This window comes from Nomia melanderi, chromosome 8 (genome assembly GCF_051020985.1).
Source record: "Nomia melanderi isolate GNS246 chromosome 8, iyNomMela1, whole genome shotgun sequence".
NCBI lineage: Eukaryota > Metazoa > Arthropoda > Insecta > Hymenoptera > Halictidae > Nomia > Nomia melanderi.
In genome coordinates, this window is record NC_135006.1 from 10,478,633 (window position 1) to 10,492,074 (window position 13,442).

Sequence of the window (13,442 nt, forward strand, 5' to 3'; positions counted from 1 at the left end):
CAACATTTACAACCTGCACCATGGTTGAGCTAAAACATATGTAATTTCTTATATAAAAAGAATTCTTATAAATAAATAAAGAAAAAATAAAGGAATATTATGTAGTAAATGAAACATATATTTTTTTATTTCAAGGTTATGAGGAAGCTTATACAAGGTGTAAAGAAATCATGTCACCACAACCATAACATCATTCCACATTTTTGGATCAGTGGAAATTTATTAAGAAAAGTTTTTGCAGAATTATCCTTGACATAAAAATATTTTTTATCTTTAAAACTATTTTCAGTTAGTAATCCTGACAAAAGAATTAGATTTAAATGAAAATATCTCCAAAAAATCAATATTTTAAAATGTAAGAGGAGTACACTCTTCCAAAAAATCTGGAAAAGTTATACTTTTAGCTGTGTTCCCCAATTTGAAAAATATAATATATAATTTAAATCAAAAATCAGCATTTATAGTTTCCTCGAATTTTTTAAAAATCAATTTTTGCAGTCCAAAATTCTGAAAAAATTGCCAAAAATGCACAACCACGCCTAGAATAATTATGATCTTTTTCATAATTTTTTATCAAACAGAACAAAACATCAAACATAAACTGCGTATTACACATCACCCTGTAACTACTCTAATAGTAATGGTAGGGGCTTAAAACTTCGTAAGAAAAGGTTTGTACGAAGATTGATTTGGTTTTGGGGCACTCTTACCCCTCTTCATTCAGCTATGCCTTTTTCCTAATTACAAATTTATAGGTCCTAAAAGGTGGAGACAAAACTTGTATTACATATTAATAAGATTAATAACTAAACATACAAACTTATATCCGAAAATACTTTCTTGAAAAGTTATAAGCATTGAATAATTTTTAACCACTGGTCAATTAATTGAGAAACAAAAAAATCTCACGGTGTCTGAATGTATTTCGATATTATGTATTGGATGAGCCGCCCCTTTATGGGAAACTCTGCCTTATCCGTTTCAAGTCAGCCTTTCAACGCCAATTATTTTAGGCATGTGCCAAACACATACGTCGCTGATGCATTTAACTCAATTAATAAAGATGACAAAGTACAACCACATTCAATGCGCTCTTCCCTCTCATTCCCCATCCACAATGAATAATTTGCTTAATGAAACGCACAGGACATGAATACACCATCGTGTCCCCCCTTTCCTACAAAAATATTTTGCTAAGTGTGGGGTTCGAACCCACGCTCCCAGATGGGAACCAGAACTTAAATCTGGCGCCTTAGACCGCTCGGCCAACCTAGCTCGTTATGGGAGAATATTCTAACCCAAATTTAACGTAGACCAGTAACATTAACCTTATAAAAGTAATCCACAAAAATAAGAAAGAAACTGTACTTGTAAAAGTTGCAACATTCTGTAATAGTTGTGTGGATAAACCACATTTATCTCTTCCTGATTACCTACAAACTTGTCACATAAATATAATATTAAACATATTTCAACTAAAATGTTTTATTTTAAACTAATATAAACATCATAAAAAAATATTATGTCGCTCGCTCGGTAGACTAATGTTCAGTCAGGTATTTGTTAAACTAATTCCTAGAAAAATAAATTTATTGCTTTGTTGTGTTGTGCATCTTAAACTATGCACCCTTTTCTTGATAGTTATGATTTTTGCATTATTTTAATCACTGTAAGGCATACTCAAGAAACAAAACAATACAATTGTAAAACGTGGGGCGTATACGCGTACAACGACGTAGTATATGATACTCCTTGTAATACAAAGTTTTTTAATTTTTTCTCGACCCAGATGAAAAAAAAAGTTGTTCCGATATTTACCGAATTCGACTTGAAATTCTCACAGATAGGCGTAAAAAAATTATATGTTTATTTGCAAAAAATTCAAGGTGACCTTGAGGAAACATAAAAAAAAAGAGTTGACCACCTCGGTTTTCCATACATAGTCATAATTGACGCGCGGCAATAACACAGGACGGAAGCAAGATATGCGACGGAGTGTGACGTAACGATAGAGATTTTCATAGTGCCACCGGCTCCGTTCCCTATCGTTACATCCCACTCCGTCGCATTCGGTCTTGCTTCCATACATGATGTAAATCGAACTAGTTTTATCGATTTTAAGGAAATGAACCCTTTATTTTTGTTAATTACATTCAGTCGGTAAAACTAGTCCGATTTACATCGTGTTTGGACTTACTTTAATCACAAAAAACTCAACAATTCACTAGTACCACGTTTGAGAAAATAAGATTGAAATTAATGAAATTAATAATTCCTTTATTGCATGTTTGTATTTGACGCGTACGTATCACTTTGTTCCACCGTCTTGACCCTTCATTCTCAGAAGGCTGTGTCTATGTATTTTGCTTCTTCTCATTGTACTCATTCTCCGACTTTGTCAAACTGTGCTCGAAGAGTAATTACGAAGAATGCAAATGAAACAGAAAACGACAAAGTGAGAAACAACGATGGAGAATGAATATGGGCGTCAACTTCTTATTTCTATCTCAGTCTATAGTATTCTGTTTCATTTGCGATCTTCGTTTACGCGAATCAGCTAATAATAAAAGCGGCCGAAACCGAGGCGTCAACGTCCATTGCGAGAGTCCGTGTCCTCTTGCCGCACTTGTCCCTTTAGTTCATGGGATGTGCGAAGAATTGTCGTCTGTGGACAATACGTGACTACGTGAGTTCTGGCTGTAGATGCAACGGTCAAAGTACGAGTGGAAAAAGATACGTGTGAAAAGAAAGAAAGAGCTATTGGTGGAGCAAGATATATATAACTCTATGAATGTTCGGCGGCGAAGGAGTTTAACCCTCGGTCAGGCGCAATGTGAGTAAGAACAGGATCGGGGCATTGTGCGTAATAGGCCACTTTTACAAAAACAATCTTTTTACTCAAATAAAAACATGTTTATTATTCCATTTGCTCTACAACATTGGCGAAAGCAATTTCTGAACATTTATTACAATAAAAACACTTGCTGCACTCGTATCTTGATAAGCGATGTCGTCCGTTATCCGTAGTGCATGTAATACACCTCTTCTTGCTAGGCGTTTCCAAAGTTTCCTCTTTATCTTCTTCTACATTTTCACAATTACGAAATCGTTTCAGTTTTGATTGCCGATTGTTTTTTCACTTCGTCTTTGAAGTTCATCTAACGTAAGTTCGTGAGAAAGCTGCTTCAGAAATAGACGCCTCTTTATTGGTTTCAAATAATTTCCGAGTACCTCCAAATGCACTCTGACCTGGTTTCCAGTTATCACCTTCTCGAAGGACTAGAATGGTTAACCCGCTCACTTAATTGGCTCACCATTCACTTAATAAACTGCACTTGTTTTTCCCCTTTTCTCAACGTTTATTTACATCTGAACGTACAGGATCCTTGACTTGTCTTCAGGTTTCTAAAGGGCACTAAGATTGCTAATGGTCTAAGATACTATCTTGTTCCGGTATTTGCTAACTAACTGCTCGTGGTTGAACGACTGACCTTTGCGATCTTCGCTCTTGATCGCCAAGTCCCTATTTTCTAAATTGTCCGCTGATTGGTTTCTTCTCATTTTGGCAGTCACCGATCAGCGGACCTAACTTAACGCAGACACTCTTCCTTGCGTCCTTAGCGCGCTCACTTGGGGAGAGGTGCCGCGGTGCTCGTGTGGGAGTGAAGACAACGCTGGTGGAAATTCGGTATCTTTACCGTTACATGCACATGTCCAACTACCCTTCGGAATTTCCCTGTGTATGGCACGGCCACGGCTATTGAGGGACGAGAAAAGCGACTTTCTAAAACTCGCAGTTTTTAACTCATAAATCGTCTTCTCTCGCCAGGAAGTATATTACACTTTAAAAACACATGCTTACTAAAAACCTAAAAATCCTAAATCTCTAAAATAGCCTTTCACGCACGTCCGTGCCATAAACCGTGTTAGCGACGGTCGCTAACAACATACACAGGTTCTGCAGATACAGATATACAGGTCGAGGCTGCGAGTTCTAGGGTTAAGGGAAAATCATGGAAATATATAAAATAAAAACCTCAATGATTTAAAGACTTGTCCTAATGTGTTACTTATTGGTACTGATTAATTGAGTTATTATTTATTTAGATTAATATTAATAAGATCATCAATTTCCAAATAATATGTCCGAAAACATATACAGGAATTCATATTGGAAATACATAGTAAAGTTATTTCAAATAAATTGTTTTGAAGATATAACTTATTTTATAAAAACCATTTTTCGTGCACCACGATTATAATATTATATCGCGTTATTATAGCACAGGTAATGGCTCTATCATCAAATGCAGAAATCATTACGAATACATACAAGAGGACAGCTTGCTTTGGTAGATGTAGGCGTGTAAAAATATATCTTATACGGTTACTAATGAATATAATTAAACTTACTTGAATTTTGTCCATTGGTTCAGGAACCAAATGCTTTTGTATGCGCCCTTGCCTATAATATGTAGTAATATTCAATAGAGGCATAAATTACATAAAAAAAATAAAAACTTACGGTTCAAAGTAACAGATTTGCATCTTGATGCCAATTTTTTTGTAAACAAAATGATACTATGTAACAAAAATATATAAATAACATTTGTATTAACCTTATTAATAATAGATAATGTATATATTCATCTCACAAACTATTAATGAAATTATCGCAACTTTCATACGCAAGTTCAAGGCGTTTTATTAATGTTTGTCTCAGTTCACGTTATCACAATTTTACTTCACGATGTGAAGTTCACATACCTTCAGCCAGTGTTTGACAACAATGAATTAATACCTATTGATCAACTAATTGGAAAATATTAATTGTCCAAATTAATTGCAGCTACATTCAGTTACGATTGTTTTTAATTGCTAATTGTGGTAATACATGTGTGTAACACAGAAAATTGCCAGTATATGTTTAAGTTTTTGGACCTCTTTCGACTGATTCCTCTTTTTAGTGGTAAAATGAGCCCTCCAAACAAAAATTATAGTGAAATAACTAAAATTAGGAAAAGACTAAACTGCAGTCACTTGCAGAAAGTTTAAAGTCCTGGGTGTTCAGAACAATGGCCTTAACAATATATGATAAGATCAAGGTCATATGAAGGTTTTATTGTTTGTGTTTTTGTAAATAAGTACGAAAACTCCCTATTCCCAGACATATTTTTATAAATATCTGGAAAAGTAAGGCGTCGACATTGAATTAAATTTTGTGTTATAACGCTGAATCGAAAATTTTCTCCAAGATACGGCTTATACCGTTTAAAGAGCATGAAATGAACTTCTTATACTAAGTGTTTTGCTAAAATCTGTGGATACTTTTTCTAAGTATTGCAATTTTATCAAACTTTTCATAAGCACGGAAACCATAAAAATTTGAAAAAATTAGTTTAAAAAAATAAAAAAAATAAAATATTGTACATCGTTCAAAAGTTTCAATTTTTTATGATTTTTAACCGCAAGAATCGAATCGATATCTATTTCCAGTCAAGACTAATCTTATAACCTTCGAAGCATTTTGCCAAGTGCGTACTTTGGTCACTTCCCCCTCCACTCTCTTAGGGCTCAAAAGAAAATTACGCTAAGAATCAATGACCCACATGTAGGTCTATGAATATGCAAAGTTTTAACAAAATTGAAGTGGGGCGAAAACATGATTTTTAATAAGATCCTTTTAGTAGTTAATCATTAATCGATTATTCAAATGGCGATTAAAATGAAAATATACTTAATCATTAATAGCAACTAACGATTAAAGTACGATTTTAATCCTAAATCGTAGTTGATGATTAAAAGGAATCTAATTGTTAATCGCAATTAACGACTAAGACGCAAAAATACTTTAAAAACTGGAAAGTAAACATTGATGAAGAAAAATCCAATAGTATTATATTCAGGCTGAGGAAGCTTATACCACTGGTAATAACTTTAAATAACAAAAATATACCAAGAGTAAGCGTAGTAACAAAGTAAAATAAATAACTACAAAAAAGGTCAAAAGCATTGGCTCATAGATAAATAAACACTTTCAGTTGATTCCCGAAAATAAACTGTTTAAGCAATTGTTCAGCCTATAAACCTATGTTATTCAGTTGTAGAAATGGCACCTCGTAGGCACATTAAGAAAATGCAATAAAAAATGTTATGTGCAATTGTCAATGCTCTCTAATATATTTGCATCGAGGAATTACAGAAATATCTAGAAATCAAGTTTGTCAAAGAAAAAATAGAATATTACACGAATAGATCCAAAACAAGACTGTACATACAATGAAATTTCAGATACAATCCAAAGGAAAAATATCTTCACGTTAGTATTAATAAAGCGATAAAACAGTTTAGCGACTGTTTTGTGAACAAAACAGATTGTAAATTAATTGGGAATTTAGAAAAAAAATTTATCTATTTATTTCTACTGTAACTCGATCGAACAAGAAACTAGTCATTTATAATTTTGTTATAACTTTATAATAATGTACTTACAAAACTATGTTACAGCATTCTTTTATTAAGCTTTTAAATTGTTATTTATATTTATATCATAAAACAATTCTTATCGAAGACACGTAACTTTTTTCACGTCTTTACATTAAGTAAACAATAATAATAACAAGAAAAGGTTACTTAATATGGAAAACTATTGTTTTAAAATTAACATTATAATGATATTAAAATTGATATCTTCGAATAAACGGTGTTTTGTTGTGGCTATTTATTCTCTCATTAAAATAGCAAAACCATCTATATTGTAGTACTTATTGATCAAACACACCAGTGCAAGTAAAGAAAGGATTTTCACTTCATACTTTTGAATCGCGATTATTATAAATGATATATATTTTCATTAAAATTATAAAAATACAGAATATTTTAAATCAAACAGTTTCTAAAAATCGTGTTACCATATATAGTGAAATATTCAACTATATTAACAAGCAGTTTTCGTGAATTGAAAGAAAAGAGTAGTATACAAAAATGATAAAGCGACGAAAGAGTAGCAAAAATAGTAAATTTACTCGAATGACTGAAGAAGAACGTGCACGTTATATGCAATATCGTGCTGAATTTGAACTTGAAGCTAAGAGGCGTAAACAACAATTAATTGCAACTTATATTAAAGTATTAAGCACATGAATACACTATGATTTTTCACACTTATGAAACATATAAACAAATAAACTAAACTGAAAAGAATTTAATTAAGAATTAAATAAGAATTACGTATAATTACAATTTGATTCGTTTTTTATTTTCAATTTAACAAGTTTACTATATAAAATCAATATGTCTTTTAGTTTTAATTTTTGCATAAAAGTATTTATATATACAAATTATTACTTGGTAATAAAACGATATTATGACCTAGCTACAATATTTTCAATATGACATTGTTACAGAATAAATTAAAACATGAAAATGTATTTTCAAAATTAAATACTGCAAAGATTAATGAGAAATGGAGACTCGTTTTGCGACAAATAAAATGTAAGGAAATTTATAACAATGTGCAATATCTTTCTGAATCTTTCGATAGAATAATAAATTTAAAAGACAGCACAATTCATCAACTGCAACGTGAATTAGAGATAACAGATCAAGATCATAGAAAACTACAAGAAGCTCATATTGAATTAATGAACAATATTATAGGTATTTTTTAAATGTATTTTAATATGTACAAACATCATGTATTTTTGTGAAGTCACATTTTAAAATTTGTTCTTAAATGAAACATGTAAGTATAACCAACTTTTTTTATTTTGTCTAGGAAAGCATAAACAAAAATTACAGAACTTACATGACTTATACAAATTGAATAATAATAAATCGAATGTGATCGAATTATGTCCTTTGAACAATCAAATAGAAGGAAGCTATAAAGAAATGCAACTTATTGTAAGAAAGAAAAATAAAATTTTGGAGGAAGAAAAATTTATAGCAAAAACAAGAAATGCTATTAACATTCGTAATATTTTAATTTTGGTAATATTGTGAATACATAATGCAATCAGGTTTTCTCAACTAGTATTAAATAATTTGTTATATATTAGGAAGAAAATACAATGTCAAATCTCATACATCAATCTTCTAAGAACATAGAAAGTTTTTGGGAACAATTGAATCAAACACTATTTGAATACGAAAGAGTTACTGAACATAAAAAAGAACAATATGAATATTTGAAAGAACAAGATAATACATATCAATTGTGCATACTACATTACCCAAGAATGCATTTACAATTACAAAATACTGTTGAAGGTTTAAAATGCAATATACAAACACTATCATTAAAAAGAGATGAACGTATTGAGAATCTTAAAAGAAAAAATGCATATATAAAAAAGGAAATCAGAAATATGAAACAATATTTTACTATAACTCAAGCAGTAGATTTTGTACAATTAAAAAAGTTAATTGTTTCTAGCAATGACGTATTAAAGGTAAAAGAACACACTTTTATTTTAATCATGTATAATATGATTTATATTATAAAATTCTATTATTTAATGTTTAGAATTTGCAGAAAAGTGTGGAAAAAAGTGCTATACTTCTTGAAATAATTACAATATGCTCTAATATGGAACCATTTATCTATAATTTAAGAAACTACTTTATAGAAGATGAGGTAAATCATTTATGTAATTCAATTATATATACATACATATAAGATAATACACAAATTTTTTTTACCATATTCTAAAATAGAAAAACTGTTATAGCTTCCTAGTTCACATGATAAAATTGATATGTTTTGGAAAAAGCATAATCACATCGTATCAAGTAACATTTTATTAAAAAATAAATGCAAAAAGCTTAATTTAGAAAACAAAAAACTGAGGTACAAGTTGCAGGCTCACGTTATAATATTTTCTGGAGGTCCCACAATATCTTCAATCACTTCAACTTCTATTTAAGGAACGTGTACATTACAATTACTTTTAATAACTGCAAATAATAAATAAATTATGTTCGCATTAAAAAATAGTATATTTCACACAATATACATTTGTATCTTACTTTGTATTATAGTAAATTAACGATGAATAAAAATTCCACCCCCTAATTCTAAGTATTTGTAAGGTCTAGCACGAGTGCGACCCTTTATAGGATGGAAGAAAATTTTTTCTTTGGGTACTATATTTTCTGTTTCCAGATAAATGTCGAAACACGCTCTTAGTCGCTGTAATTGTGCAGACAAGGTTGGCGGTTTTATCCACATGACGTTTATTTCCCTTTCAATATCTCGTAAAACATCGATAGAAACTGATACCATAGGGTTTATACTTATATCAAATACTGGCGCTATCTTTGGATAATCAGGTTTTATAGCGATTTTTGCAATTAACTCATCTAAAATGAATATCATATATTAACACAAAACAACTATTTTTATATGAAATAATTATATGATATCTCACTATTCCCACGGCGAAGTACAGCTTCATAGAATATATCTAATGGAGAAACTAATCCTTGTTCTTGAAGAGCAGGGTTAGTAGACATTGAATACGCGTTCCAAGACATTGTTGTAAACTTTTGTAGAGTTGTATTACATTTTTGTGGTAAAACATCGTTTGTATTAGTAAAAACAGATAGATTTCCAGACTCCAACTGTCGAATTTCGGTACATAATTCCAACCTAGCTTTCAAGCGCCTTTTAATTTCTCTTAGCACACTTTCAACGCTATCTTGAGCAGTTTCATAACTTGTAATCTAATAATGTTTAAACAATATTATGATTTGAAATACAACAACAATAAATAGTATGACAAAAATTTATTATAAAAATTTGTATACCTTTTGTTCTCGAGTGTCTGGTGAAATAAAATTTAAACCAGCCATTCTTTGAGCCCATTTATATGGAATTCCTAATCCAAGTGATGAAAATTGACCCAAATTATATCGACTTAATTGATAATAATTAGCAGGATTTGGACTCTCCAATCCCAGATCTCTCGGATATAATTCCCGTAAAATTGATTCTGATACAAGCATATCTCTACAAAATAAATATATAAAAATTTAGAAAATCAATATATATTTACATTTATTAACATATAAAGTAATTTTGTACCCAGTGCTATTGTTTCCAACTCCCTCAGTTTTTAATTTTGATTCTACAGTAACTACTTTTAGAAACATTATATAAAAAAATTGTAATGTCAACTTTGTTTCATCTGAAAAAATAAATGTTTTAAAGTACTTCATTTACATTTTATAAATATTAACTTTACTAAACTAACTTTTTAATTTAATAATTATTTTCACATTTAAGGGGTGTCTCTGGAGCAGACTTAATCTTTTTTCTTCTTGTCTGGCTTCCCTAGATAATCTATGATGTCTCTTTTTATGTATATGAGTTTCTTCTGTAATGCTTTCAGATAAAGTTTCAGGATCCGAATCAGATTCTTGTAATCCCTCTTGATTATTTGCACGTTTTGCTTCTTCTTCATCACCTTCTATTTTTACAATTATACTACTATCTATAAGAAAGTATATATTAAAATAAAATGTACTGTTTAATTATATTTCTATAAAATATGACATACCATATGCATCTCTATATGCAGATGCTTTTGCATAAAGAACATATAATGGTGATGCAAGTAATGTTGCTTTGTGATGTTCTTGTTTAATTTTGTCTAGTGGTAAACCAAGACTTTCTTGAAGTGGTTTACTTGCCTAAAATGTAAAATCATTATTCATTGCTATAATTTGTTTACATAAATATTATATTGAAAATATGGATATTACTTCTAATATTGAATTAAGTTGAGGTGCTAGATTATCAAGTCGAGATTGCTTAGATTCTATACTCAATGCTACAGCCTTTTTACTTTCTGTCAATTCATCGCACAAAGCAGCTAATTGTTTCCTTTGTGTTAATTCCCATTCCAAACAAGCTAACCTCAGTTGGTGTGGATTATGTTTTGTTATGTCCTAAAAATATTAAGTTATAAAATACAAAGACAGAAGCAACAATATTAGTTAAAATAAATTTAATTTTTATCATACAGGTCTAGAAATACTTTCAGGTGCTTCTTTGTAAAATTCTTCTTCTGATACAAGTTGTATCAATTCATCTTTAGATCTAAGCAAAATTATATTAGTTTCATTTTATATGTACAATAAATTTTATTTAAAAAATCGTAATAAAATAGTACGTACTTAAATTGAAGACATTTAATAACTTCTTTCTTTAAATGCATCACTTCATATAATAAATTCTGTAAATGCAAATGTCTACTGTCAACACTACTTTTTGAAGACATTAAAGAATCTCTTGCAAATTTTGTACGAAATTTTTCCATTCTATTTAATTTCTTAAGTTCAATAAATGCTAGAGATGTTTGAATTTGAAGTTCACGTATCTCATCTTTAGCCTAAAATATGAAATTGTAAATTACAATATACATTAAATGACTATACAAGTTAGATTTTGCAAACTAAAATACAAACATTTATGTCTCCACTTATTTTTAGTTTTGCTATTTTATTCATAGCTTTACGTATATTGTCACATGTTGATAAAAAGTTTTCAGAATCATTTTCTGATAACCTTTCTGTGGCTTCTTTCTCTTCATAACTGATTATGGCCTAAAGATAATAATATATTTTATTTAAAATAAGGAAAAAATAGCGATAATTGTTCATACCTTGTATGTATCTCCATCTTTAAAAGATATTCCAGAATTTCCACTAACTGATTTTCTTCTTTTTTTTGAATTTTCAGAATCAGTTTCTTTACCCATTGTGTTTATGAAACCTACACAATGTAGAAAACTGAAAATATAAAAGATTGTTTAGGTCCACTCTTCTTTTTCACACAAGTTAAAATAAGTATACAACCTTATAGATAGGTTTTGCTAACTTAAATAGTACAAATAATATTATTCTAGTCACGTTTTTATATAAATGATTCAATTTTCTTTCAAAATACTGTTACATCATATATCGAATTTGAACGTGTTAAATAAGGTTATGCATACTATGATTATATGTTTTTTAAGTACATACTTAGAATTTTAAGAATATCAGTTTATCTATTAATAACTACTATATTTACAACTATTTTTATTCATATACACATAATTTTCACTTAAAAAAATAAACTTTCATAGAGAAGCAAAAACAAAGTATTAATTGACCCCGACGTGATTTGAACACGCAACCTTCTGATCTGGAGTCAGACGCGCTACCGTTGCGCCACGGAGTCTTCGTACAATTTTGTTTTAATAAATATGTTAATGATGATGATAATGAAAATAATTGATTTTTACCTTCATTTAGCAAATAAATTGCGATAGTAAATGTATGTACAGTAGTTACAATACATATTATAATATGAAATTGTAAATTACATATCCATGTAAGATTAACAAAATCTGATTATTTTTTGAAAATCTAATTTATTATCATAAATTAATTTAACAAGATCTTGATATTATCAATTAATAACGGCTTAATAATTAATGATAAATATCTTTAAATATCAGATAATAAAATGTATTAATAAAAGAATTTAATTTTTAAACGAGTCCTATTTCCATACTTTTTAAATGACATTGAACTAAAAGATGTAATAATAATGTATATTGTTTAATTACTATTTTTATTTCAAACTTATATGTAACATTTTTTAAACATTACAGATACATTACTAGAAGAACAAAAAAAGCTCAAAAATTTATAATAAGATTTCTACTTGAAAAATTCTAAAGATTGAATAAAATTCAAAACATTTAAAACTAAATTAAAGCTTTAAAATGTATTTATAATATATTTTTTAAATGTGTATCCTATCAATATTAATTCACAATTCCTATTTTCTTCATATTTTCTATTAATATAATTAATACCTATATTAATATATTAAGAGTTTTTAAGCTTACACCTCAAAAACGGAAGGATTATAAATTGATCAATTTTGAAATTAGCTATATTTATTATAATCAAATTGTTTTGTATTTAATTGTCAAACTAATTTATTCATGAATGTGAAATTATTTCATATAAATATTAATTATAAATTTTATTGTAAAAGCAACTATACAGCGTGTCTTACTAAAATCGATATTTTTGAATATCTGTTAAACTATTCATACTGTAAAACAATGTTTGCAACAGAAGTTAAATAATTTCTAGGAGCACACAACGTGACACACGTAAATACATGTTTTTGAATATTGCAGAATTCCCGCGGATAAATCGAGTTTGATAACATTGATGATATTGTAAAAATTGATGTTTCGAACAACTCCTCCCCAACAAAAAAGCGGCTCTACTCATGTTAATCTCCATTATTTAACATATGAAGCTCATTTCTATATGTATCTACTACAAAACTACCACAATTGACTAAAACTGTTGGATTTTTTGGCGGGAGTTGTACGTAATTTGAATGTTCAAAATAGTATTTGTCAAATATA

At 29.2% G+C, this 13,442-nt stretch overlaps 2 protein-coding genes and 2 non-coding genes across 5 annotated transcripts; 1 reads left to right on the plus strand and 3 right to left on the minus strand.

Moving 5' to 3' along the window:
* Positions 1-1,191: 1,191 nt before the first annotated feature.
* Positions 1,192-1,275, minus strand: TRNAL-UAA (transfer RNA leucine (anticodon UAA)). Its single transcript has one exon. It is a non-coding gene; the product is annotated as a tRNA-Leu (tRNA).
* Positions 1,276-6,937: 5,662 nt separating this feature from the next.
* Positions 6,938-8,927, plus strand: LOC116427530 (dynein regulatory complex subunit 2). Its single transcript, XM_076370030.1, has 6 exons — positions 6,938-7,128; positions 7,407-7,659; positions 7,778-7,992; positions 8,061-8,453; positions 8,528-8,638; positions 8,733-8,927. The coding sequence occupies exons 1-6, from the start codon at positions 6,985-6,987 to the stop codon at positions 8,925-8,927; spliced, it is 1,311 nt and encodes a 436-aa protein (XP_076226145.1). The 5' UTR covers positions 6,938-6,984.
* Positions 8,634-12,202, minus strand: thoc5 (THO complex subunit 5). Of its 2 annotated transcripts, none has more exons than XM_031977933.1 (13): positions 12,031-12,202; positions 11,670-11,796; positions 11,473-11,610; positions 11,182-11,396; positions 11,029-11,104; positions 10,768-10,953; positions 10,563-10,695; positions 10,257-10,496; positions 10,088-10,190; positions 9,811-10,012; positions 9,432-9,726; positions 9,031-9,363; positions 8,634-8,958 (listed from the first exon to the last, which is right to left on the minus strand). In XM_031977933.1, exons 2-12 carry the CDS (start codon positions 11,763-11,765, stop codon positions 9,047-9,049), a joined length of 2,001 nt encoding a protein of 666 aa, XP_031833793.1. In that variant the 5' UTR covers positions 11,766-11,796; positions 12,031-12,202; the 3' UTR covers positions 8,634-8,958; positions 9,031-9,046. The 2 variants fall into 2 exon arrangements, with proteins under 2 accessions (XP_031833793.1, XP_031833794.1); XM_031977934.1 differs by lacking the exon at positions 12,031-12,202 and adding an exon at positions 11,863-12,023.
* TRNAW-CCA (transfer RNA tryptophan (anticodon CCA)) lies at positions 12,158-12,229 on the minus strand. The gene has a single exon. It is a non-coding gene; the product is annotated as a tRNA-Trp (tRNA).
* Positions 12,230-13,442: the final 1,213 nt, after the last annotated feature.